Genomic DNA, 25,341 nt, shown 5'->3' with positions numbered 1-25,341 from the left:
AAAAAAAACAAGAAAGTAAAAGAGACAGGACATTAACATAGGTGGAATCGATGAAGTTGTAGGCATGTGGGGCCAGTTGTAGGCCCGTGAAGAAAAGATGACACGTGGCGGTACAGGATGACTTGGGAGAATTGTCATCCCATGCTTTTCCTTTACATCAATCAATCTTTATGTGTTTTCCCCTTTTTCTTGGGTTTATTCTTTCTTGTTCTCGTCTCACCACACTACAACAGCATTGTCCTTTTTTTTTTTTTAAAAAAAAAAAAAAATTTATTTTTTAAAAATTATGGATACATATAAGTTTTCAAATTTTATAATAAAAAATTATTTAAAACATATTAACTCAAAAATTAAAATTTTTTATTTTTTTTTAAATAATGAGAATCAATGATGTGTATATTCTTGAAACACCTAAAACAATGTTTCCCATTTATGATTTAACAAGTAAAATGGGAAAAGGGCGAAAGGAAAAAGAATAACAAAGCTGAGTGAAAGAAATTATGAATTTATTATTTTTATACCTTTTTTTTTCATTTTTAAGGAAATATTATATTTAAAACAATAGTTGGGTGGAAAGAAATGCCTGGCTTCTTATAAGAAAAGCAAATTTGAATGCACAGGTTCAGACCATGTTATTATTTTGGAAAAGAAACGAAATATTATTATATAATTTATTATTGCCGAAAGGAAATCTTTTTTATTTCCCACTTATCAACCTTGAAGTTTGAATGCCCTAAATTCTAAGCCTCACATGAATCTTATCTTAGGGCTGAAAAAAAGAAAAAAGGGAAATGCTATGTATAATTGTATTATTAATATTCTTTAATTAGGAAAGCAAGCCATTGTCTCTTAGATAATTAGGATGTTGAAGAATAAATCTTAGCTATTTTATTGAACAGCGAGTTTTGATTTTTAGATTTTCAATTGTTAATTTGAGATATTAACATTAGTTTGTAGAAATTTTACAATATAAAGATTGAAAATTTCGATGTAATTTGATTTTCAATTGTTAATTATCATTCCCATTTTATTCGATTTTCGGTTTATTGACCAGATTTGACCAAGCTTTTACCTGCATTCAAACATTTCTCTTTGCCTTAACAACTGAGATATCACCTGAATGTGTCATTCAGAACTTGCTTTATTGGTGACTATACGTAGACGCCTTGGGTAATCAAGGAGACAAGACATGCATCAAGTTTTTAGTACATTACAAGAAAATAATTTCCACCTCTCCTGAACCACTTAAAATCTCATTTCCGAATTGCAACAAGCAATTTCCATTGCCTGGAATTTTTATATCTTTGGCGAATGTGCAATTTCAGCCTGTCTCTCTGTGAGAAGCAATGTGATCGCATAGAGGATGACTCAAATTTAGCTCTTTACCTGGGTTTGGTTTGAGTTGACGTATCCTTCAATGCCATATTTCTGGTATACCGTAACTTGATTCTCCTCCCACCATCGCTCGGCTTCTTTCTCAGAAAACCGTTTCCGGCTGCAAAACACAGTTTGGAAATGTCACTCAGAACAGTTTGGAAGAACCAACAGGAACAGGATGGTTGATGAAAGAAATTACCTGAACCTGACTCGCTTTAGCCCCCTTTGCCCGCTGGGCAAAGTTGTGAATGTAATATATACACCAGGTTCATATTGTTCTAACCATTCAAGTCTTGAGCCTTTAGTTCCATTTTGCCTAGAGTCTGTTCTCGGGACAGAAGATTCATCCTCTGATCTGCCATTTTCTTGGAACAATCCTCTCCCATCCAGGGACTTCAATGTATTAGAGAATACAATAGGAGAGCTTGATAAACTATCTACTTGTCTATCTTTTGGTAATTTTACTTCAGGAGGCAAATGAATAGATGAAAACGGAGGCCTTGGAGTCACAGTAGGGCTGTTTGTATATGCCCGAGTGTTCTGGGAAGCGTTCACATCAAGTCCAGTTTTTGCTTCTTTTCCAGCAGATATTCTCTCCGACATTCCATGAAGCTGCATCATTGCTCAACGATTATTGCTTAATCTAAGAATTATATTGGCACAACAATGCCTATTTACTGAAGTGCTGATAAACAAAATAACTTAGTAAGCTATGCCGTGTCACAGAAATAAATTACCCTTAATGCCAAAGCTTTTATAATCTCATTTGCTGCTTTACGCTTAGCTGCTTCCTCTCTGGCCACAGACCAAGTTTTCTCTATAGTTTCTTGACATTCTTCAATCTTCTGGTTTCCAATTTCACATTGCATTTCGAGTCTCCTAGCCTACAGCAAACAAAAAGGTTATGTTCAGGCATGCTTCCCAAATATGAAAAAGCCAAGAGAGAAAAACACTGTGAGAAATATCTCCATTCCAGAAGAATAAAACAACATCAAGTGCCATATTACCACATATGCAAAAGAACCAAACAGCAAAAGAGAGTCATAACCATGAAAATAGCCCAATATGACAACCAAAATCTTGCACCCCTGAGCATTTAGCCCAATGTTTGAAGCCCTGTCGATAACCCTGATTTCCAACTTGAGTAATTTTAAACTCTTTGCTAGGTTAGTTATTGGACTCATCAGCACAACTCCAGGATTTCTTTAATCAGCGTCTATACTCCTAGACATTTCTCATTTCGATGTCAGTTCCTAATTGTGGAAAGTAGATTATACATTCTCTGAGCCACTTGACTCAACTTTTATTTTACTCAAGTGATTGTCATGCATAACAGTCTACCAAGGTCCATTACTACATTATAGAATACGACTTCAAATAGAGATTAATTAACAAACTGAAGCAATCCATGGGCTATATATAAAAAACACATATCAAGGATCAAACAGGTGAAAATGGTGATGGCTAAGGCTAACATTTTATACTTACAAGTGATGCTAATTTCAGTTTCATGAGAAAACTTTCATTTGTGTGTATAAAAATGAGCATGTCATTTTGTTTTTGCACTCTGAAGAAAGAGTGCAATACAATGAAAGCAGAGAAAGTCACCAAGGATAAATAACATACAATTTGAAGCTAAACCATATGCAGCCATTACCTCTGCTCTTAGTCTCTGAACTTCTTCAGCAAGCTTCTTGTTTGCTTCAAGCATGCCTTCATCTATATTTATTGCACTAGAAACAGTTGACATTGAGTCCACTGGAAAGGCGTCGTTCTTACTATAATATGATTCAAACACAGCAGGGCACGAGACTTGGCCCCATCGTGGCAATGCGGCTGAAAAGGAAGAGACAGTTTCTAACTGCTGCTCCTTTTCCCCTTGACTTTTATGAGTCTTCTTCTGACCACCTTGGGCATCGAGATTATACAACTGGCTCAATGACAGTATATAACTTCCTGCTGGTGTTGCTTCCCCCCTGCATTCTTTCTCATCTGATAACATCTTATTCGCTGATGATTTCTGCTTTGGACCGTGATTTTCAAGCTTCAATATTCTACCTGAAGATGTAACTTTCTGTAGATGATTAAAACATGAATCACAGACACGAGAAGGCTTGCTTTTATTAGGAGCCAAAGATGCATTTATGACCTTCCTGCTGCTGCATGCATGGCAGAACAGAATACCACAATTATAACAGTTATGTTTCTTCTTTGCAAGTCCAAAGGGCGTCCTACAACCATTACAGGCTGATTGGTCAGTAACTGAGATAAATTTGTGCAGACAGATTGCAGCAGTTAAATTTGATCCACAAGTTATACTTTCAACCTGCCTGTTTCTCAAAGCCTCAACAAAAGTTGGTGAGTTTCTATCTTCAGTGTTGCCTAATCCTAGCTGCCCATTTGTCCCCTTCCCCCAAGTATATACACTTCCTCCCGACGTCAAGGCAGCAACATGATATGATCCTGATGATATCTCCTTAACAAACTCCTCTTTAAGATTTCCTTCAACAATTGTGATTGATTTATCTTTGGCCCGTGGATTACCTAATTGCCCATACACTGAGCTTCCCATTGCATAGACCTTACCTGTATTGGTAAGTACAACAGTAAGCATCCTTCCACAAGAAACTTGAATAAAATCATATTGCAGAAGTTGTGAAACACAAGTTGGTACAAGTTTTTTTCCTGTCTCAATATGCCCAAGTCTTCCTTTATCACCATCTCCCCATGTAAATAATTTCCCACCGACAGAATTATACTTGAATCGGTCAGCAACAATGTCCACGATTGCAGCAGTGTGCCACGATCCACAAGCAACAGATTTGACACATAAACCTCTTAGAGATTCAACTTCCTTGGGCTGAGAAACACTTTGAAGATTCCCATGCCCAAGAACCCCAAAAGTTCCATCTCCATAGGTAAATAACTGTCCAGATGAGGATACAATTGCTGTATGCCATTCTCCACAAGCAACTCTCGATATAGTTATACCATCGAAAGGGCCAGAAAGTTTATATGGTAACCAATGGTTTCTGGTTTTCACTTCGTCACCTAAATCAGCACCATATTTGTTGTCACCCCACATGTATAGTTCTCCAGACTGTGTCAGAGCACATGTTTGGTATTCACCACAGGCAACATATTTTATATGGACACTGTCCAGGGATTCAACAAGTTTGGGGTAGTTCACGTCCATGTTAACTTTATGTCCAAGCTTTCCACCACTTCCCTCCCCCCAGCAGAAAACCTCCCCCCTTTTGGTGATCAAGGCAGCATGTCTCCCTCCTAACGATATGCTTTGTACATCTATCATGGCAGTGGAGTCCAGTAATGCTGGCACTAAAGCATCAACTTGCATGCCTTGGTTACCAATCCTCTGAACCATACCTCTTATATTTCCTCCTTCCACACCTTCCCCCCAGATCAGAACATCCTTCAGGATGTCATTTTGCCTTATCTTTGGAGATCTGTATCTCGGGGCAACAAACCTACGTGACATATCATTTGGAAATTCAGAACAAGCATGCATAGATCCACATTTCTTGATATTTCGTTCAACATATGGTGAATTTGGAACAAAGACATCCATAGTATTCTGCACTTGTTGAAGACTTGATTCTGATAAACAAAAGCTATCAGAAGAAAGAGACAAACCATCAGAAAAACACCTCTCTGACAGTGACTGAGTAGGACTTCCACATAAGCTGCGCACCTTCAAGATATAAGACAACAAAATCCAATAATTATAATGAGTAGCATGAAAGAGATTTTGTGGCACTCTAAATAACAGCTGAACCATGGTAATGATTTTCTATGCAATACATCAAAGGTTTTCAGCATGCAGGATGATAAATTACAGAGGACTGCTTAAGCAATAATATCTAAACCTCATGAATGACTCCAGAAAAATGTAAAGTAACATTATATTGATATGAGCTACTCATTAACTTTACAAAAACTGATGCATGCTGATTTCTTCTTTTGTCATACATGATCTCAGTACCTGCGAAAGTTCTGCGGCATTCTCCAGAATTCCCAGATTATGCTTCCTTCTAATATAACCAGCTGGGCTATTTACACAACTAAGTGCCCCTCTGTTGCATGTGAGACCAGTAAAAGGCCTAGAACGGTGACATCTGGATATAACATCTCTTAAACCTATGAACCAAGAATCAGCCTGTGCCTTGTCCTTGCATATCTATGCCAAAGATTATGGAACCATGAATCTTTTTTAGAAAATGAAATACATGACATGTAAGATAGCTCAGTTGTGCATATAAAACCCTTTCAAGAAGTTACCAGATCTAGCGAACGTTCACCATTAGCATAGATCAGTGAGAATGACTGATGCTCTTTATCTGGTTGAAGTTGCCTTTGAAAATTGACCTGTGACAATTGAATTAACTATTACCATAACAGCAAAGAGTCAACTGGGAACAAAATTAAGATGTAATTTAATTTACATAAACATTCTTGATTACATACAGTCCTTTGGCCAGTAATAATCTGTACAATTGAGCTCAATTTCAATTGCTTTTCTTCCTGTCCTGAATACCATATCAAATATTTTTCATCCTGAAACATGAAACAAAACTAAAATTTTTGCATATCTACTGCAAAAGTGCAAGCAGAAAACAGAAACACCAAGATACAACAAAGCTTCAGCAGGAAATGCCAATGGATTAACCACACATCTCTCTTATAAAAAAACAGGCTCTCAATACTAATCCACCCTCAACTAACCAAAAATGAAAAAAAAAAAAAAAAAAAAAAACAATTGAGAACCCATATTTTAGGAGAAAAAGAGTACAGATGTTTTTTTTTTTGTTGCAACGAAAGTTGTTGCTGAAGCAGGTGGCTTTGGAGAAGTACTCAGTACTGACTGATTAAGACTATTATCAAAGCAGAAGCAACATAATCACTAAGCAATGGAACTAACAGCTAATCATTAATTCTCACATTAGTGACCACAACCTCTTGCCCTTTTGATATGTACCTACCGTAGAAAGCCTGAAGGGACAGAACTTGGGCTTCCCTCTTCTTCTACATTTCAACAGGTGCGCTCCCTTCTTCAAAGCTAAAATTGCCTGCATGCCATTAAATATAACTTTTAAGAATAAGACTCCCACCTCGGACAAACCAAATAAATCAACAAGGAACAAATATAGAAAAAAAAAAAAAAAGAGCAAAATCGAAGTGTTAGTTAAAATCCAAAGTTAAAAGTTCAAAATTAGAGGAAGAATCACATGAAGCAAAAAGACATTAACAGACAGTAAAGACTTGAGAACCCAGAAGCCAAACTTTGCAGATTTTTCTTCTTTTAAAAAAAAAAAAAAAAAAAAAAAAACTGTATACCTATGCAAAAGGAAGTGCATTGCTAACAAGAATGTGAAAGAACAGACAACTCTGTGAAATCCTTAACAGAGATCCCAACTATCGTAGTATAACAAGGACATGACATAAGTTATGACTAACAAGAAAACGAATTACAAGAAGCATTTCATCTAGAAATGAGAAACAAATAGAAGGATCCATTACATAATGCAACGCAAATTTGATTATTAAAAGAGAGGGATAAGAGAGAATCAAATACAACATGATCTCGGAAAGGCTAATCAATCAACCTTGCTTAAAAAGTTATGCATAAAGCAAATCCAGCAAAGCAAAGCAAAATTTGAATTGATAAAGCTTAGAACAAATTGGGAAGTCAATAAAGTGATTGATCACTCAATTTACACTAAAAATAAGTTGAAAAGGAGAGAACACAATAAGTTTACAATGCAGACAAGAGAAGAGAAGAAAGAAAGATCGCTCATTCGATCATTTGAAAATAAAAAAAGAAAGAAGAAAGAAAACGAGATAGACCTGTTCCACAGTTCTGTCGAAGGGCACTGCTTCTAAGGATTCTTCAACCATTTTTGGCAGACAATTTCAAGAAAGAAACATTGAAGCAAGGGGAGAGAGCGAATTTCAGGGAAGAGACAAAGAATGCAGAATGAGAAGGGATACGTTGGTACCCCCAAGAGGGAACCTTAAGCAACTGAACAACTGAATGTACTTGTCTAAGACTGTGATGAGGACTGAGCAGTGAGAGAAAAGAGATAGAAATATAGAGAGTATAAGAATAAAACTTGAGATTGGCTTCTCTGCGCTCTGCTCAGAGTACCTCCCCAACAATGACTACTGCAACATCTGTATGCAATTATAAAATACAAATAATATTATATATAATGGGTTTTCCTTTTTCTTTTCCTTTTTCCTCGCTTAACAGTTTCCTCTTAATTGGATTATCTTCTTCTCTGTGTTTCAACTGAATCTGCTTCTTCCATTACTGTTTTTGTTCACTTTGTAAGTCGTGCGGGAGAGAGAGAGAGAGAAAGAGAGAGAGGATTAGAGGCTTAGAAGAGAAGAAGATGGACAGACGAAGAAGGGGCTTAATAACAAGTTAACTAAACACGTGCACGTGTACACCATGTCACAGTTTCTTTTTTTAAATTAATTTTTGGATTTTCATTTTAAGTAAATTACTAAACTATACTAATTTTCATTTTTTTATTATTACCACATGCTCTTTTGTCCTTTTCTTGGTCTCTCTTAGCTTTCCCTTTTTCCCATCACCGTAACGATACGGTATTATGAAAAATTATTTTTACGAAATGATAATTTAATTAAAAAAACAGAAACATTTTTTAAAATAAATTTAAATAAATTTATTGTTTTTAATTATTAATAATAAGCATGTCCTACGGCTATGATACTGTTGGGACAGCCTCATTATATTTATGGTATGCTTAATTTCGGCTTCAATAATCAAGCCGCTTAATACTCAAATCAGTTTAATCTTACGTCTTCAAAAAAATTATCAACGGCTTTTTATATACTTTATCCATACCAATAACTGGGAAATAAACCTTTGAAATTACGTATCACTATTGGATTTATCATAGTCTCAGCTATAATTATACTGAATTAGGGTTCTTCAGCTTAATTAATTCCTTTTTTTTTTAATAATTTATTTGATTGAAAATTTTGACAATTAGATTATACGTATATTATTGAAATTAATTTTACTTTCTTTTTCATAATCTAAATATTTTTTGTGATTCTAAATATTTGCAGCAATATTTTTTTATAGAAAATAAAGAAAAAAAAATAATAGTCTTTTAATAAGTCCATCAAATCATCTCTAAATTTCATATTTAATATATAAAAAATTTGCATCTCGTAAATCATTATTCTCAAAAAAATAAAATATTTCACTAATAAAAAATCTTAATAATTTCATTAAAAAGAATAAAACATTAAAAAATAATAAAAAATCAAGATGCTTTTGTTTTTAGGATGATAAAAATCCCAAAAAAGCTTAATTTTCACACCCAATCTTCTATTTTTTTAAAAAAAAAAAAATGCAAGCCGGGTTATTATTTCATTGTTCTTTTTTTCAATTGGTTATTCATATTACAATCATATAGAAATAATTGGGCTATGAAAATTTCAGCTTTATTGAATTAAATTAGTTGGAAGAGTTAATTGGGGACCATTTTCTTTTCATGATTTATTTTTTGTACTTTAATTTGGTATTATGAAATTTATCCATCTAATTTCTTGATTCACCCTCCATAATTTACTGTGGACCTAACCCTAGAACTGGACTTTTATCGTTAGGTTTACGTTATTGACATCGTCTCCTCTGTGCATGGTCCATTCAATATAGCTAACCAGAAAAGTAAATATTAAATTAGGTATCGAAATAATGAAAGGCTTAATTTGGCAATTTGGTATATATCTAAACCGGGTGAAAAATTTACAGAGACAGAAATAAAAAAGCATTTAATTATATAATTATTTAATATTTAAAAAAGGGTAAATTAACACTTTCCCTGTGGTTGTGGAGCTTGGAGCTTGGAGCCTTGGGCTAATTAGTATCTATGAGTTAATATTAAAATGCGAATGCAAGATTACCTAACACAATAATCCAATTTTGTGTTATTTAATTAAAGCAATAAACATTGCACATGGCCATTACTTTGCTAAATTGTCAATTAAAACGGCTACAACGTCAAATTAAGCATATAAATTATAAAGTATAGCTCCCTCTAAGTTTAATGAATCTCAAGAAATTTCCCTTTCAGACAGTGAAACAAGAAGCCAATATTGTCATAATCAACGGTGGAGAAGACACCCAAAAGCTGGGAAAAAGATGTGAAGTGAAATGATTTAGTGTTGAGGCCTATGCCTAAGACTAAGTAGTGATGATACAATTCAGGAGATATAAAGATAGAAATTATTATGAAACTACATAAACAAAACCCCAAAAGTTATTGGAAGAGTGCTCTATCAATGTCAAACCTCAATTGAGAGGGGAAAAGGAAAAAGAATTTAACCTAATTATAGACAAATTTCGGAACATAGTTTAGTTTATAATAATTAGAAACAACAACAAACTAACAAAACCAATAAATCCAAAATCTAAATAGCCCACATGTGAAAGAAGTAGCCACACATCATAATTCCTAGCTACTATATATTTATATAATTAACATTGTGGGCTTCGCCAACTATAGCCTTAAAAAAAAAAATTAATCCCAAGTTCGGACAAGTGCTAAGCCCTATAATTTTATAATTTAATTAGTTAATAAACTTGATTTGTTGGCCATATCTCACTATTCAGACATAATTCATTTCAAAATTAATTAAAAATAAAAAATATTTAAAATTACTAAAACATGAAATATTTAAGAAAGATTTGAAGAGAAAAACAAGAAAGAAACATGTCTGATTTAATCAAGATTGTAATAAATGTATAAGAATTGGTCTGAGACCTATTCAAGAAGGACTTATATAGTCCTACTGCACACATGAAGTGTGACACGTGAGAGCTAGGAGAAAATACAAAATAGTCCCTTTTTATTTGGTTCAAAAGGATAAACATGCCCATGAGATACACAAACATAAAATACAATAAACCATTATTTAGCATGTATTCTCTACATGCCCCCTGCAAATTGAAACTGGGATAGAGACCAGTGGCAACTTGGAACACAATTGTTGATGCTAATCTGAAGATAACGGCTTAGTGAGCAGGTTTGCAAGCTGAGCACTAGTTGAGACGTGTGAGGGATAGATGAATCCGCGCGGAAGTTGTTCATGTACTATGTGACAATCGATAGTAATATATTTCGCACGTTCGTGGAAATCGGATTAGCAGTGATGTGCAAGGCAGCCTTGTTGTCACAATGTGAAGGGATTGGCAGCTGAATAGGTACTTGCAAGTCTTGAAGAATATAAGAAATCCATAATAATTCACAAACGGTACTAGCCATTGCTCAATATTCTACTTCAACAGAGGATTTAGACACAGTGAGCTATTTCTTGGTTTTCTAAGAAACCAATGAAAAGCCAAAGAATATGCAGAATCCAGTAAGAGATTTTCAGGACAAAGTGCAAGATGCCCAATTAGAGTCACAATATGTTGTGAGAGGCATTGTTGCAGTAACAGGAAAACATAAGCCTTGATGTATAGTGCCTTTCAAGTATAGAAGGACATGCATAGCAGCCTCCCAATGAGGCTTTCTAGGTTGATGCATGAATTGACTCAGATGTTGAACAGTATAATTGAGGTCAGGTATCGTTAGATTAACATAAAGTAATCTCCCAATCAAGCAACTGTAAGCATGAGGGTCAGAGAGAATACCTCCTATATCCAGAAAAAGGTGCAAGCCTTTAGGTAGAGGAAAGGGGATTGGTTTGCATGATTACATACCAGCATCCCTCAGAATATCAAAAACAAATTTAGTTTGACTTAAAAGAGTGGCATTAGAGGACCTGGCCACTTCAAGGCCGAAAAAATATTTGAAAAAACTCAAATCTTTAATGGTAAACTTGGAATGCAAGGTATATTTAATCTCAGTCATAGCAGTATGGATGTATCAATAAGAATAATGTCATCCATATATATTAGCAATGCCAAAAAGTAAGCATTAGTGTATTTAACAAAAAGGCAATAATCATGAGCAAACTAATTGAAACCAAGTGATTTGAGAAAGCTTATAAATTCAAGATTCCATTACCGAGAGGCCTATTTAAGGCAATATAAAGATCTTTTCAGAAGGCAGACTTGCCTTGGTAAGGCCTTATCATACCTCTGTGGAGGATGCATATAAACTTCCTCTTCTAAAGTATCATACAGGAAAGCACTGTTTATATCAAACTGGAACACAGGTCATTGCTTATGAGTAGCAAGGGCAATGAGAATTCTTACAGTAGCCAATTTTGCAACAGGAGAAAACCTGTCTTTGTAGTTTAGACCTTCAATTTGGTTGTAGCCCTTGGCCACCAACTGGGCCTTGAATCTAGTAATTTCACCATTGGGTTTACATTTTACCTTGTAAACTCATTTGCAACCTATGGTTTTCTTGCCTTTGGGAAGGGTTATAACTGTCCAAATGTTGTTCTGTTCCAGTGCATGCAACTCATGTTGCATTACATTAATCTAATTGGTATTTTGGGATGTCGAGTGTAAGTAGTAGGTTATGGGATGTGAGAAACATTCAGAACATATGTATGGTATGAAGGTATAAGGCAAATTGAGAAAAGAGAAGGATGGACAGTAGTGGTTGCTGAAGCAATAAAGTCCTCCAACTAAGAAGGAGGTTTAGTGACTATGGATGACCTCCGAGGACCAGATGGGTTTGAAAAGGACGAAGGGTGAGAAGGAGAAGGTAATGGCAAGGATGGGATATGTTCTGAATCATGTATTGGAATAGGCAGCATCACAGTTGGTGGAAGTGATGATGTGCTAAAAGGAAAAATATGTTCATAGAAAACAACATCATGACTAACAAAGATAGTACCAGTAGCTAGATCATAGAGCTTATAAGCTTTGTGATTACTGGCATAGCCAATGAAGGCTGCCTTAATGGACTTACTACCAAATTGGTCTTTGTGAGTATTTATTTTTGTGGCAAAACAAAGACATCCAAACTTTTTGAGATGGAAATAGTCAGGGACCTTCCCATAGAGTAGTTCATAAGGGCTCTGCCACCCAAATTGAGCCATAGAAAGTTTGTTTATTAAGTAGGTGGCAGTGAGGATACATTCAGACCAAAAGTTTTAGGAACATGAGAGTGAATTTTGATGGCTCTTGCCGTGTCTAAAATATGTCTATACTTTCTCTCAACAACTTTATTTTGTTGAGAAGTATGAGGACAAGATCTTTGATGAATTATGCCCCTTTGACTTAATAGTCTGGAGCATTCATTATTGAGAATTTCACATCCATTATCTATTCTTATTGTCTTAACAGAAGTGTTAAATTGAGTTTGCATCATACTCAGAAACGTAGATAAAACATGAACAGTTTGACTCTTAAGGTGTATCAGGAAAGTTCAGGTAACCCTAGTATGGTCATCAACTATAGTTAAAAAATATTTGGCTCTTATGATACTTTCTATATTATAAGGTCCCCAAATGTCTATGTGCAGGAGGTCAAAGGCCTCCTTGGCAACAATATAGCTAAGGGGAAAGGGCAACCTAGCCTGCTTGGCCTGAGGACAAGTTTGACACTCTAAGGGGTTACCCTCAGTATGTTTAAGCATTTCAATATGTTTTAGTTTTCCAAGAGATGCATGGCCTAGTTTATCATGCCAGTCAATGATATTAACAGCAGAAATACAAGATTCAAATTTAAAGTGGCTTTCTTTATTAACTGAAGATGTAAAAGGCATGATATTCACAAAGGATTGTATGCCAGGTATGGTATTCATAATAGTAACCAATTGTTTATCAATCTCAACAGGTAAAAAACTCATCTGATTTAATCTGTATAAAATTGTCTCCTCCTTGCCCATAGTAACCACTCTCTTAGTCAGAGGGTCCTGAATAATGCAACAAATGAGGAAGAGACAACTTAGTTTGGAATCTATGATCAGTTTGCTAACAAAAACGAGATTATAATTGAACTTTGGAACAAACAAAATATTTTCTAGGTGCATATATTCTGAAAGCATGTTAGAAGCAGTATAACAGACTTTTACAGTATTACTATCAGGTAAGTAAACTGAAATTTGTTTATTTAATAACTGTAACGACCCCAAAATGGACCGTCACCGGCGCTAGGATTCAGGTCGGCTTAAGGCCGCCAGAACCCGTAGCAAGCCTGCTATACTCTCTGTGTACCTGTAAACCTCATACATGATCATACATTTTCTGTGAAAATAAAACTCTTTTCTGAACCAAGGCTTAACCTGTGCATGAACTATCTCTGTACTCTGTACTCATGTACTCTGTACTCTGTACTCTGTACTCTGTACTCTGTACCCCTGACTAGAGCTTGCTCTAGATGGGTTAACACATACCTGTTAAGCCTGGTTATAAAACATACAGAAAAACATAGACATAGATACATATCCAGATCATGTATAACACATACATCACTAAGTCAAGCACAACTCTAACGGTATACACAACTATAACATCTTTTTACAATTTACATGTCCACTCTAAACTATTACAACTCTCTTTACTCTTCCTGTAATCTGCTGGACTGTCCCTGTACACTGTACACTGAACCTGCAAAACTGGGGTTAAGGGAGTGGGATGAGCTCTATAGCCCAGTGAGTAGAACAGTAAAACATCTCAGTAAAACATGATCTCATGGAATGCACCATATCACAGACAAGCCACATCAAGAGTAAACCTGTCACCACATAGTCCCAGTACCTCTGTGCCAGGGCGTAGAATCGAGCACCTGGTCTTCCTGTCATATATGTATATGTGTATATAACACCTGTGAACTTACCATTGCCAGGGCGTAGTCAAAGGCTCCTGGACTTTACTATAAACCTGCCAGGGCGTAGTCAAAGGCTCCTGGACTTTGCTATACTTGCCAGGGCGTAGTTAAAGGCTCCTGGACTTCCTGTCTGAGACTATTGGATCATTCAGCATTCACTCACATCATCAAATAACGATGCAATGCAACATATTCGTGAATACTAATGCAATCAACCTATGGCATAATCATGATGCATGAGATATGCGAAAAGCAGTTTATAGTTCAATTCAAAGATTACTGTTTAGTTCCACTCACCTCTGGCTATCTGGACTGACTGACTCTGCAGGTTTACCTCTGGAGCAGTACTCACTGCTGCTCTCTCTGGTTCCTCTGGTCTGAAACACATAAAGATTCAAATGAGGGACCAAACTAACTTATCAATACCTCTATTATCCTCCCCAAGAATCCCCTGAAACTCACTTAACTAGCCATGCAAAGCATGCAAAAGAAAAGCTGGACAGAACACTTTCGGCGGCAGGTTCGGCGGCCGAATGTCCTCTCCAGAGACGAAACTCAAGCACCTTCGGCGGCACCTTCGGCGGCCGAAGTCCTCAAACAGAGCCGAACATGCAAAACTCTCGGGGGCAAGCTGTGGCAGCCAAAGCCACCATGCAAGAGGTTCGGCGGCCGAATGAACCTTCGGCTGCCGAACCTGAGTTCATCCAGAACTCAGCTTCAACGGCAAACCATCTCCTCCTTCCCTTCAATACCTCCAAACATGTATATACCAATTCCTCAACACACATATACATGAGTATATGATCACAGGGGTCCAAAACTAGCTAATAACCCCAAACAACAAAGCCAACATAACACATAAACATGTATATACATACATAAACTATCAAAACACTCATTTATACCCTAAGCATGCATCTTCTTTCCTTTAATCCCATAAAACCTTCAGAAAACTGAAAAACAGGGTCCCTTACCTCTATAAATAGGAAGATGCACGTACTGAACAAGGGAAACGGCTCAACTCTGCTTTACCCTCACAAACTCTTCAAAGCTCACTTTTCTTCAAACCCTTCAAAAACGTGGTAAATGAGCAAACTCCTGCATGAGCTGCTCAAAATACTTGCAGATGAGTCATAGAAGACGTGGCTAATTCATGGCAAGAATCTGAGGCCAACATCTGTCAAACGCCATGACTCAGCTTGGCTGGCCAACTCATCGTCGGCTGCCCAATCACAGGCAAGACCATGCAACATTCGGGGGCCGAACTTCCCTTCGGAAGCCAAACACTTTCGGCGGCCGAACTTACTTTCGGCGGCCGAACTTGGCTCAACTGCCTTAGGTCATTTCAACTCAAAACTCAAAACTAAAGAACTATAAAACCATAAAACACCTCATAACACAAAGCAACCATAGCTCCTACCCTTATATAGAATCCCCACACCCCGGATTCCATCAGACAAAAGGAATTCCGGTGCCGGATTCGAGCCGGGTATTACATTCTCCCCTCCTTAAGAACATTCGTCCTCGGATGTTCCTAAAACACACAATTAACACGTGAAACAGCGAAAACTAACCTCAAAACAAATATGGATACTGCTGGAGCATAGACTCCCGCGTCTCCCAGGTGCACTCTTCTAGATTATGGTGGTTCCATAGAACTTTCACCATCGGAATCTCCTTGTTCCTTAGCTGTCTGATCTGTGTGTCCAGAATCCGCACTGGCTGCTCTATATAGGTGAGATCTGTATGAATCTCCACCTCAGGCTCACTCAGAACCTGATTTGGATCTGACACAAACTGCCGTAGCATAGAAACATGAAATACCGGGTGAATTCTCTCCATAGAAGCAGGTAAATCCAGCTTATACGACACATTTTCGATCCTCTGTACCACCTCAAAGGGTCTAATGTACCGTGGAGCCAATTTACCTTTCTTCCCAAAACGAACCACTCCTTTCATTGGAGACACTTTCAGCAATACCCAATTACCCTCCTGAAATTCTAACTGTTTTCTGCGAACGTCTGCATAACTTTTCTGTCTACTCTGAGCTGTTCTGATTCTCTCTCTGATCATGGGCACCATTCTACTGGTAATGTCGACTAATTCTGGCCCTGCAAGAGCCTTCTCTCCTACCTCTTCCCAGCAAACAGGGGATCTGCACTTCCTCCCATATAATGCTTCATAAGGAGCCATCCCAATGCTAGCATGATGGCTGTTATTGTAGGCAAATTCCACCAAAGGTAGATGCTGCCTCCAAGAACCGCCAAAGTCTAACACACATAGTCGAAGCATATCCTCTATGGTCTGGATGGTCCTTTCTGACTGTCCATCAGTCTGTGGGTGGAAAGCAGTACTAAAATCCAATCTCGTGCCCATCGCACTTTGCAGACTCCGCCAAAAACGGGAGGTAAACTGAGGTCCTCTGTCTGACACTATAGACACTGGAACTCCATGTAATCTCACGATCTCATCCAGATAGATCTGTGCTAACTTATCCACAGAATAGTTACTCCGTACTGGAAGAAAATGAGCAGATTTCGTGAGTCTGTCCACAATCACCCATATAGAGTCTATCCTGTTGGACGCTACTGGTAAACCCACTACAAAATCCATGGCTATGTTCTCCCATTTCCACTCTGGAATCGGTAATGGGTTAAGCGTTCCTGCTGGTTTCTGATGCTCTAATTTCACCCGCTGACACACCTCACAAGCTGTCACAAACTGCGCCACTTCTTTCTTCATGGCTGGCCACCAATAGACCCGTTTCAGATCTTGATACATCTTGGTGGCTCCTGGGTGAACACTATACCTCGCATTATGAGCTTCTCTCATAATGTCTTCCTTCACACTGCCCCTATCTGGTACACAAAGTCGACTCCCATAGCGAAGGATCCCTTTGCTGTCAAATCTGAACTCTACACTCTTGCCTGACTGAACAGTCCTGGCAATTTTCATCAACTCAGGGTCTTCATGTTGTCTCTGAGCTATCTGCTCCAGAAACACAGGTGTCACTCTCATCTGTGCTATCAACGCACCTGTACCAGACAACTCTAGCTGTAATCCCTCGTCAAAGAGCTTATAAAGCTCCATCACAACTGGTCTCCGCTCTGCTGCTATATGGGACAAACTGCCTAGTGACTTCCGGCTTAGGGCGTCTGCGACAACATTCGCCTTACCCGGATGATACTGGATCTTACAATCATAATCACTGAGCAATTCGACCCACCTTCTCTGCCGCAAATTCAGCTCTCTCTGACTTAAGATGTACTGTAAACTTTTGTGATCAGTGAAGATCTCGCATTTAACCCCGTAGAGGTAATGCCGCCACATCTTAAGTGCGAAGATAACTGCTGCCATCTCTAGGTCATGGGTAGGGTAATTCAACTCGTGCTTCTTCAACTGTCTCGAAGCATAAGCGATTACTCTATCACTCTGCATCAATACACAACCCAATCCCACTCGAGACGCATCACAGAACACTGTGAACTCTTCATTACTCACAGGCAGAGCTAACACTGGTGCTGTTGTCAATCTCCTCTTGAGCTCCTCAAAGCTCTCGTCACACTGGTCTGACCAGATAAACTTCTGGTTCTTCTGAGTCAATTTGGTCATTGGAGCTGCTATCTTTGAGAAGTTCTGAACGAACCTCCTGTAGTAACCTGCCAGTCCCAGAAAGCTTTTAATCTCAGTCACTGTCGTGGGTCTGGGCCAGTTAGCTACAGCCTCTATCTTCTTGGGGTCTACCTCAATACCCTCTGCTGATACTACATGTCCCAAGAAGGCAATGCTCCGTAACCAAAACTCACACTTCGAGAACTTGGCATATAAACCATGCTCTCTCAGTGTCTGCAACACGATCCTCAGATGCTGGGCATGCTCCTCTGCATCTCTGGAATACACTAAGATATCATCGATAAACACAATGACAAAGTGATCCAGGAACTCACTGAATACCCTGTTCATGAGATCCATAAATGCTGCAGGGGCGTTAGTCAACCCGAACGGCATCACTAAGAACTCATAATGCCCATATCTGGTCCGAAAAGCTGTCTTAGGCACATCTGCCTCTCTGACTCTCAACTGATGATACCCAGATCTCAGATCTATTTTCGAGAAACAACCTGCTCCAGCTAGCTGGTCAAATAGATCATCAATCCTAGGTAGAGGATACCTATTCTTGATAGTGACCTTGTTCAACTGTCTGTAGTCGATACAAAGTCTGAGGGATCCATCCTTCTTTCTGACAAAGAGCACTGGAGCACCCCAAGGTGAGGTACTAGGGCGGATGAAACCCTTATCTACCAAGTCCTGCAACTGTTCTTTCAACTATGTTAACTCAGCTGGCGCCATCCTGTAGGGAGGAATAGAGATAGGTCTAGTACCTGGCAGTAACTCAATTTCAAATCCTATCTCCCTATCAGGTGGTAGTCCTGGCAAATCGTCTGGGAATACATCAAGAAACTCTCGAACTACTGGTACTGTGGCTGGTTCCCTCACCTGACTGTCTAGCTCTCTCACATGAGCTAGAAACCCCTGACAACCCCTCCTAAGCAAACGACGAGCCTGAAGGGCTGAAATCATACCTCTGGGTGTACCTCTCATGTCTCCTCTGAAGACACACTCTGACCCATCCTGGTCTCTGAGACTCACTAACTTCTCTCGACAGTCCAACGTAGCACTATATGTAGATAACTAATCCATCCCTAGAATGACATCAAAATCCGTCAAATCTAGAACCACAAGGTCAGCTGGAAGGTATCTACCATCGATAAACACTGGACTGAAACGACAGACTGACACTGCCACTGATGGGTCGCATTTGGGTCCACTGACCCAGAGAGGATACTCTAACTCAGACCTGATCAAACCCAACCTCTCTATGGCTCTCGAAGCAATAAAGGAATGAGAAGCACCGGGGTCCATCAAAGCATACACATCTGAACACCCAATGATGAGATTACCTGACACCACTGTGTTCGACGTGTTAGCCTCCTCCTGTGTCACTGTGAAAATCCGTGCTGGGGCTACCGGATTTCCACCTCGGGAACCTGCTACTGAAGTAGAGGCTACCCCTCTCCCTCTACCTCTGCCACTAGTCTGAGGCATGACTGGAGCTGCTGGCCGGACAACTGGCTGTACCACACTGCCTGAACTCATCTGCTGGGATGGTGCAAAAGTCATCTGTGGACAATCCCGAGCAATATGCCCTTCCTGTCCACATCGAAAACAAGCTGTAGATCCCAACCGACAAACTCCTCCATGTGGTTTTCCGCATCGTCTGCAGACTGGAGCTGTGCCAGAGCTTGAGCCACTACCTATTCCCAGACCTGACTTGACTTTATTCCAGAACTTACTCTTTGTTCCTCTCGCTCTATCCCATCTTTTACTGCCTGTTGAACCTGAACTGGGGGCCTTAGAACCCGAAGCCTGTGCCTTTGACTGTTTCTGAATATTGGCACTAGCTTCCATTTTCCTGGCTGCGTCCACTATGGTGTGGAAACTCTCCTTTTCTGCTGGAAGAATCAAAGAAGAATACCTGGGATGAAGTCTCATGGTATATCTCCTCGCCTTCTTCTGATCAGTATCATAGGCTTGACCCACATACTGAAGCAAATCCAGGAACTTATCTGTGAATTCATCAACACTCATCTCATCTGTCTGTCTCAGCTGTTCAAATTCAATTATCTTCATCTCTCTGGAACTGTCAGGAAAAGCCCACCCTGCAAACTCATTGGCGAACTCTCCCCATGACATGCTGTCCATTCTAGGCTCCACATAATTCTTAAACCATTCTCTGGCCTTCTTGCATTTGATTGTGAAACCTGCCATCTCAATGGCTCTCCTATCATCTGCACCCAATTCACCCGTGATCATCCTAACTGCTCTGAGGTAATCAAATGGATCATCTCCTGTGTTATATTTAGGAGCATCCAATTTCAAATACTCCGTCATTTGGACTTTACCTCCAGATGAGCTAGGTTCATGTCTGTCAATAACAGGGGCTACTGGTTCTGGTGGTAATACTGGTTCATTTGGCTCTAGGTGTGCTGCACTTGGATGGGTAGGGGAAGAGGGATACATCGGATATGGTGGGTAGTAAGGATAAGGCATATAAGGCATATACGGAGGATATGGCACAAAACTCGAGTACTCCGACATACCTCCCATCGGATACTCTGGATAGCCAAAACCTGAGGTCTGAGCACCTCCCTGTGACTCTCCCATGCCTTCCTCAAAACTGCCTATACCCATACTATCATCTCTAGACTGATCAATCTCCATAGCTTCCCTCCTTTCCTCTGATCTTCCTCCCCTAGCTGTTCCTCTTCTGCTCTCGTCGACAGACCTTCTAGGGTCTATTGACGTACCTTCCCTGCTAGATCTCTGAGACCTTGCTCTTGGCAATGCAGGAGGACGAGCAGCTGGCTCATTCTCTGGTGGGACTCCAGTCAATCGAGCTGATCGACGAGTTCCTCGCATCTTGACTCTGGAAACACAACATATAACATACCATTTTAGCACAAACATATCACATATCAATCAGATACATGCTTAACTCATGGCATAACATAACAGATAGGACTGAAAACCCTATCCTAGTGGACATGATTTCCTATTGTGCTTGACCACTTCTAACCTGTCTGAGCCCAACACTGTCTCTATAGGTCCGATCATGTGAACCTAGGGCTCTGATACCAATCTGTAACGACCCCAAAATGGACCGTCACCGGCGCTAGGATTCAGGTCGGCTTAAGGCCGCCAGAACCCGTAGCAAGCCTGCTATACTCTCTGTGTACCTGTAAACCTCATACATGATCATACATTTTCTGTGAAAATAAAACTCTTTTCTGAACCAAGGCTTAACCTGTGCATGAACTATCTCTGTACTCTGTACTCATGTACTCTGTACTCTGTACTCTGTACTCTGTACTCTGTACCCCTGACTAGAGCTTGCTCTAGATGGGTTAACACATACCTGTTAAGCCTGGTTATAAAACATACAGAAAAACATAGACATAGATACATATCCAGATCATGTATAACACATACATCACTAAGTCAAGCACAACTCTAACGGTATACACAACTATAACATCTTTTTACAATTTACATGTCCACTCTAAACTATTACAACTCTCTTTACTCTTCCTGTAATCTGCTGGACTGTCCCTGTACACTGTACACTGAACCTGCAAAACTGGGGTTAAGGGAGTGGGATGAGCTCTATAGCCCAGTGAGTAGAACAGTAAAACATCTCAGTAAAACATGATCTCATGGAATGCACCATATCACAGACAAGCCACATCAAGAGTAAACCTGTCACCACATAGTCCCAGTACCTCTGTGCCAGGGCGTAGAATCGAGCACCTGGTCTTCCTGTCATATATGTATATGTGTATATAACACCTGTGAACTTACCATTGCCAGGGCGTAGTCAAAGGCTCCTGGACTTTACTATAAACCTGCCAGGGCGTAGTCAAAGGCTCCTGGACTTTGCTATACTTGCCAGGGCGTAGTCAAAGGCTCCTGGACTTCCTGTCTGAGACTATTGGATCATTCAGCATTCACTCACATCATCAAATAACGATGCAATGCAACATATTCGTGAATACTAATGCAATCAACCTATGGCATAATCATGATGCATGAGATATGCGAAAAGCAGTTTATAGTTCAATTCAAAGATTACTGTTTAGTTCCACTCACCTCTGGCTATCTGGACTGACTGACTCTGCAGGTTTACCTCTGGAGCAGTACTCACTGCTGCTCTCTCTGGTTCCTCTGGTCTGAAACACATAAAGATTCAAATGAGGGACCAAACTAACTTATCAATACCTCTATTATCCTCCCCAAGAATCCCCTGAAACTCACTTAACTAGCCATGCAAAGCATGCAAAAGAAAAGCTGGACAGAACACTTTCGGCGGCAGGTTCGGCGGCCGAATGTCCTCTCCAGAGACGAAACTCAAGCACCTTCGGCGGCACCTTCGGCGGCCGAAGTCCTCAAACAGAGCCGAACATGCAAAACTCTCGGGGGCAAGCTGTGGCAGCCAAAGCCACCATGCAAGAGGTTCGGCGGCCGAATGAACCTTCGGCTGCCGAACCTGAGTTCATCCAGAACTCAGCTTCAACGGCAAACCATCTCCTCCTTCCCTTCAATACCTCCAAACATGTATATACCAATTCCTCAACACACATATACATGAGTATATGATCACAGGGGTCCAAAACTAGCTAATAACCCCAAACAACAAAGCCAACATAACACATAAACATGTATATACATACATAAACTATCAAAACACTCATTTATACCCTAAGCATGCATCTTCTTTCCTTTAATCCCATAAAACCTTCAGAAAACTGAAAAACAGGGTCCCTTACCTCTATAAACAGGAAGATGCACGTACTGAACAAGGGAAACGGCTCAACTCTGCTTTACCCTCACAAACTCTTCAAAGCTCACTTTTCTTCAAACCCTTCAAAAACGTGGTAAATGAGCAAACTCCTGCATGAGCTGCTCAAAATACTTGCAGATGAGTCATAGAAGACGTGGCTAATTCATGGCAAGAATCTGAGGCCAACATCTGTCAAACGCCATGACTCAGCTTGGCTGGCCAACTCATCGTCGGCTGCCCAATCACAGGCAAGACCATGCAACATTCGGGGGCCGAACTTCCCTTCGGAAGCCAAACACTTTCAGCGGCCGAACTTACTTTCGGCGGCCGAACTTGGCTCAACTGCCTTAGGTCATTTCAACTCAAAACTCAAAACTAAAGAACTATAAAACCATAAAACACCTCATAACACAAAGCAACCATAGCTCCTACCCTTATATAGAATGTAACGCCCCGGAAATCCGGACCGCTACCGGCGCTAGGATTCAGGTCGGCTTAAGGCCGCCGGAACCCGTAGCAAGCCTACATACATCCTGTTCACCTGTTTAATCCCATACATGATCAACAAACATACATAAGAATTAAAAACTTTTCTTTTTCTTCATTCACCAAACTCAACCTGTGCATGCACTATATTCTTCATATACATAAACATTAATCCCTCTGTGGGATTTCATCAAAGCCTCAAGGGCTATACATCATATGGTGAGTTGGTTTACATCAATATCAAAACACAAGATCATGTACATACCAAGGGATTAACATATACTATGGTCAAGCACAACTCTATCCTCAATAACATAATTACATTACATTCTTATCATTTGTCATGTCCACATACTCTAGCTATTACATACATATGACTTTTCTCTTCTTTTCTTCTCTATCACTCCCGTACCTGCAAACCTGGGGTTAGGGGAGAGGGGTGAGCTAAAAGCCCAGTGAGCAGAAACTAAAAACATTATATTAAAGTTCATGCTTTCATGAAATGCATCATATCACAGACAATCCACATCAAGGGTGAACCTGTCACCAATTAGTCCCAACATAGTCTCATGCCAGGCCGTAGCATGGGGTCCTGGTCTCCCTGTCATAACATACATAAAGTCTCGTGCCAGGCCGTAGCATGGGGTCCTGGTCTTCCTGTCATCTCATATATAAAGCCTCGTGCCAGGCCGTAGCATGGGGTCCTGGTCTTCCTGTTATAACATATATAAAGTCTCGTGCCAGGCCGTAGCATGGGGTCCTGGTCTTCCTGTCATAACATATATAAAGTCTCGTGGACTAATTGGATCATACAGCATTCACCCACAACCACAAAATGAAATGCAATGCGACATATTCGTGAACTAATGCAATCAGCCTATTACATGTCATCATGATGCATGAAACATGCTCAAAACATTTAATTGCTTGATTTAAAACATTAAACTTGTTTCCACTCACCTCTGGTGTAATACCCGGCTAGACTCCGGTATCGGAATCCCTACCGTCCGGTGGGACCACGGATGTCAGAAACCTCTAGAAGGGTAAAACTATGATTTTATGAAATGTTTTCATGTATTTCATGTTTTTAAGTAAGAAATTAAATGAGTTTTTGCATGAATATAGCTTGAAGGAAAACCCAGGTTCGGCCGCCGAACTTGACTTTCGGCCGCCGAACATGCATGTGATTAGGAGGCACGTTAGGCCCCCGAAAGCATGAGTGAGGGAAGTGCAGGTTCGGCCGCCGAACCTTATGTTCGGCCGCCGAACATTGCATGGATACGGAGGCACTTTCGGCCCCCGAACGTGGCCTGGCCAGCCACATATAAAAGGGTCCCTTTGGTCCGCACGGGTGAGCTTTTTCTCTCCCATTGTCGGCCAAGGTGAGTCTCCGCCGCTCCTCCCTCAATCTTGAATGTTTTCCCTAGATCTTTCATGGTTTTCATGAGTTTTAACTTCCTTTTTTAAGATCTGTGAGCTAAGAGCAAGTTTTGGGTACTTGGAGGTTCAAAGAGCTCAATCTCTCCATCTCCAAGCTAGGATCGCCTTTCCTCTCGTTTCTTCAAGAGGTAAGCTTCGATCTATGCTTCTCTTATGCTTTATGAAAGTTTTATGCAAGTTGATGGGGTAGAATGCATGTTTAGGCTTGTTGTTAGGTTTATGGGTTTTGATGCTTTGATGAACAATGTATGTTGATGTTTGTGTGTTTGAAGTGTTGTAGTTGGGGTATATCATAGTTTGAGACCCCTAGGTGTGTTGTATGATGTGTATGCATGTTTAGAAACAAGTTTATGCATGTTTTGAGGCGTTTTGGAGGCTGTGGACACAAGGGAACCAAGTTTCTGCCCTTCGGCAGAAACTCAGGTTCGGCCGCCGAAGTGACTTTCGGCCGCCGAACCCCCTTGTGGAGGCAGTTTCGGCTGCCGAAGCCTGCCCCCGAAACTCAAGTTTCGTCTCTGTCTGGGAGGTTCGGCCGCCGAAAGTGCCGCCGAACCTGCATGACTTTCGGCTGCACAGGGACTTTCGGCCGCCGAACCTGCCGCCGAAAGTGCCCTGTTCAGCCATTTCTTGCATGTTTTCATGTGATGTTTTCAGGATGTTTTAGGGGGTTTTTGGGGAGTATTTTAGAGTCATGTTCATGTATGTTTGGTCCCTCATTTGAGTCCACCTGTGTAGGTTCGGACCTGAGGAACCGAGACCCCCAGCAGTGAGCCAGCTGCTTCAGAGTCTCTTCAGAGCTAGCCAGAGGTGAGTGGAATAAACTTTAAGTTTTAAAGCAAATTAATGAAAT

General features: G+C 39.9%; 1 protein-coding gene across 1 annotated transcript; it reads right to left on the bottom strand.

Moving 5' to 3' along the window:
• Nucleotides 1-1,066: 1,066 nt before the first annotated feature.
• LOC110602881 (PH, RCC1 and FYVE domains-containing protein 1) lies at nt 1,067-7,769 on the bottom strand. Its single transcript, XM_021740462.2, has 9 exons — nt 7,243-7,769; nt 6,378-6,464; nt 5,863-5,952; nt 5,677-5,763; nt 5,381-5,575; nt 3,035-5,089; nt 2,115-2,261; nt 1,577-1,989; nt 1,067-1,495 (listed from the first exon to the last, which is right to left on the bottom strand). Exons 1-9 carry the CDS (start codon nt 7,291-7,293, stop codon nt 1,375-1,377), a joined length of 3,246 nt encoding a protein of 1,081 aa, XP_021596154.1. The 5' UTR covers nt 7,294-7,769; the 3' UTR covers nt 1,067-1,374.
• Between the last annotated feature and the right edge of the window lie 17,572 nt (nt 7,770-25,341).

The sequence above is a fragment of the Manihot esculenta genome, chromosome 2 (genome assembly GCF_001659605.2).
Source record: "Manihot esculenta cultivar AM560-2 chromosome 2, M.esculenta_v8, whole genome shotgun sequence".
Taxonomy (NCBI): Eukaryota; Viridiplantae; Streptophyta; class Magnoliopsida; order Malpighiales; family Euphorbiaceae; genus Manihot; species Manihot esculenta.
This window is presented reverse-complemented; position numbering and strand designations above follow the sequence as displayed.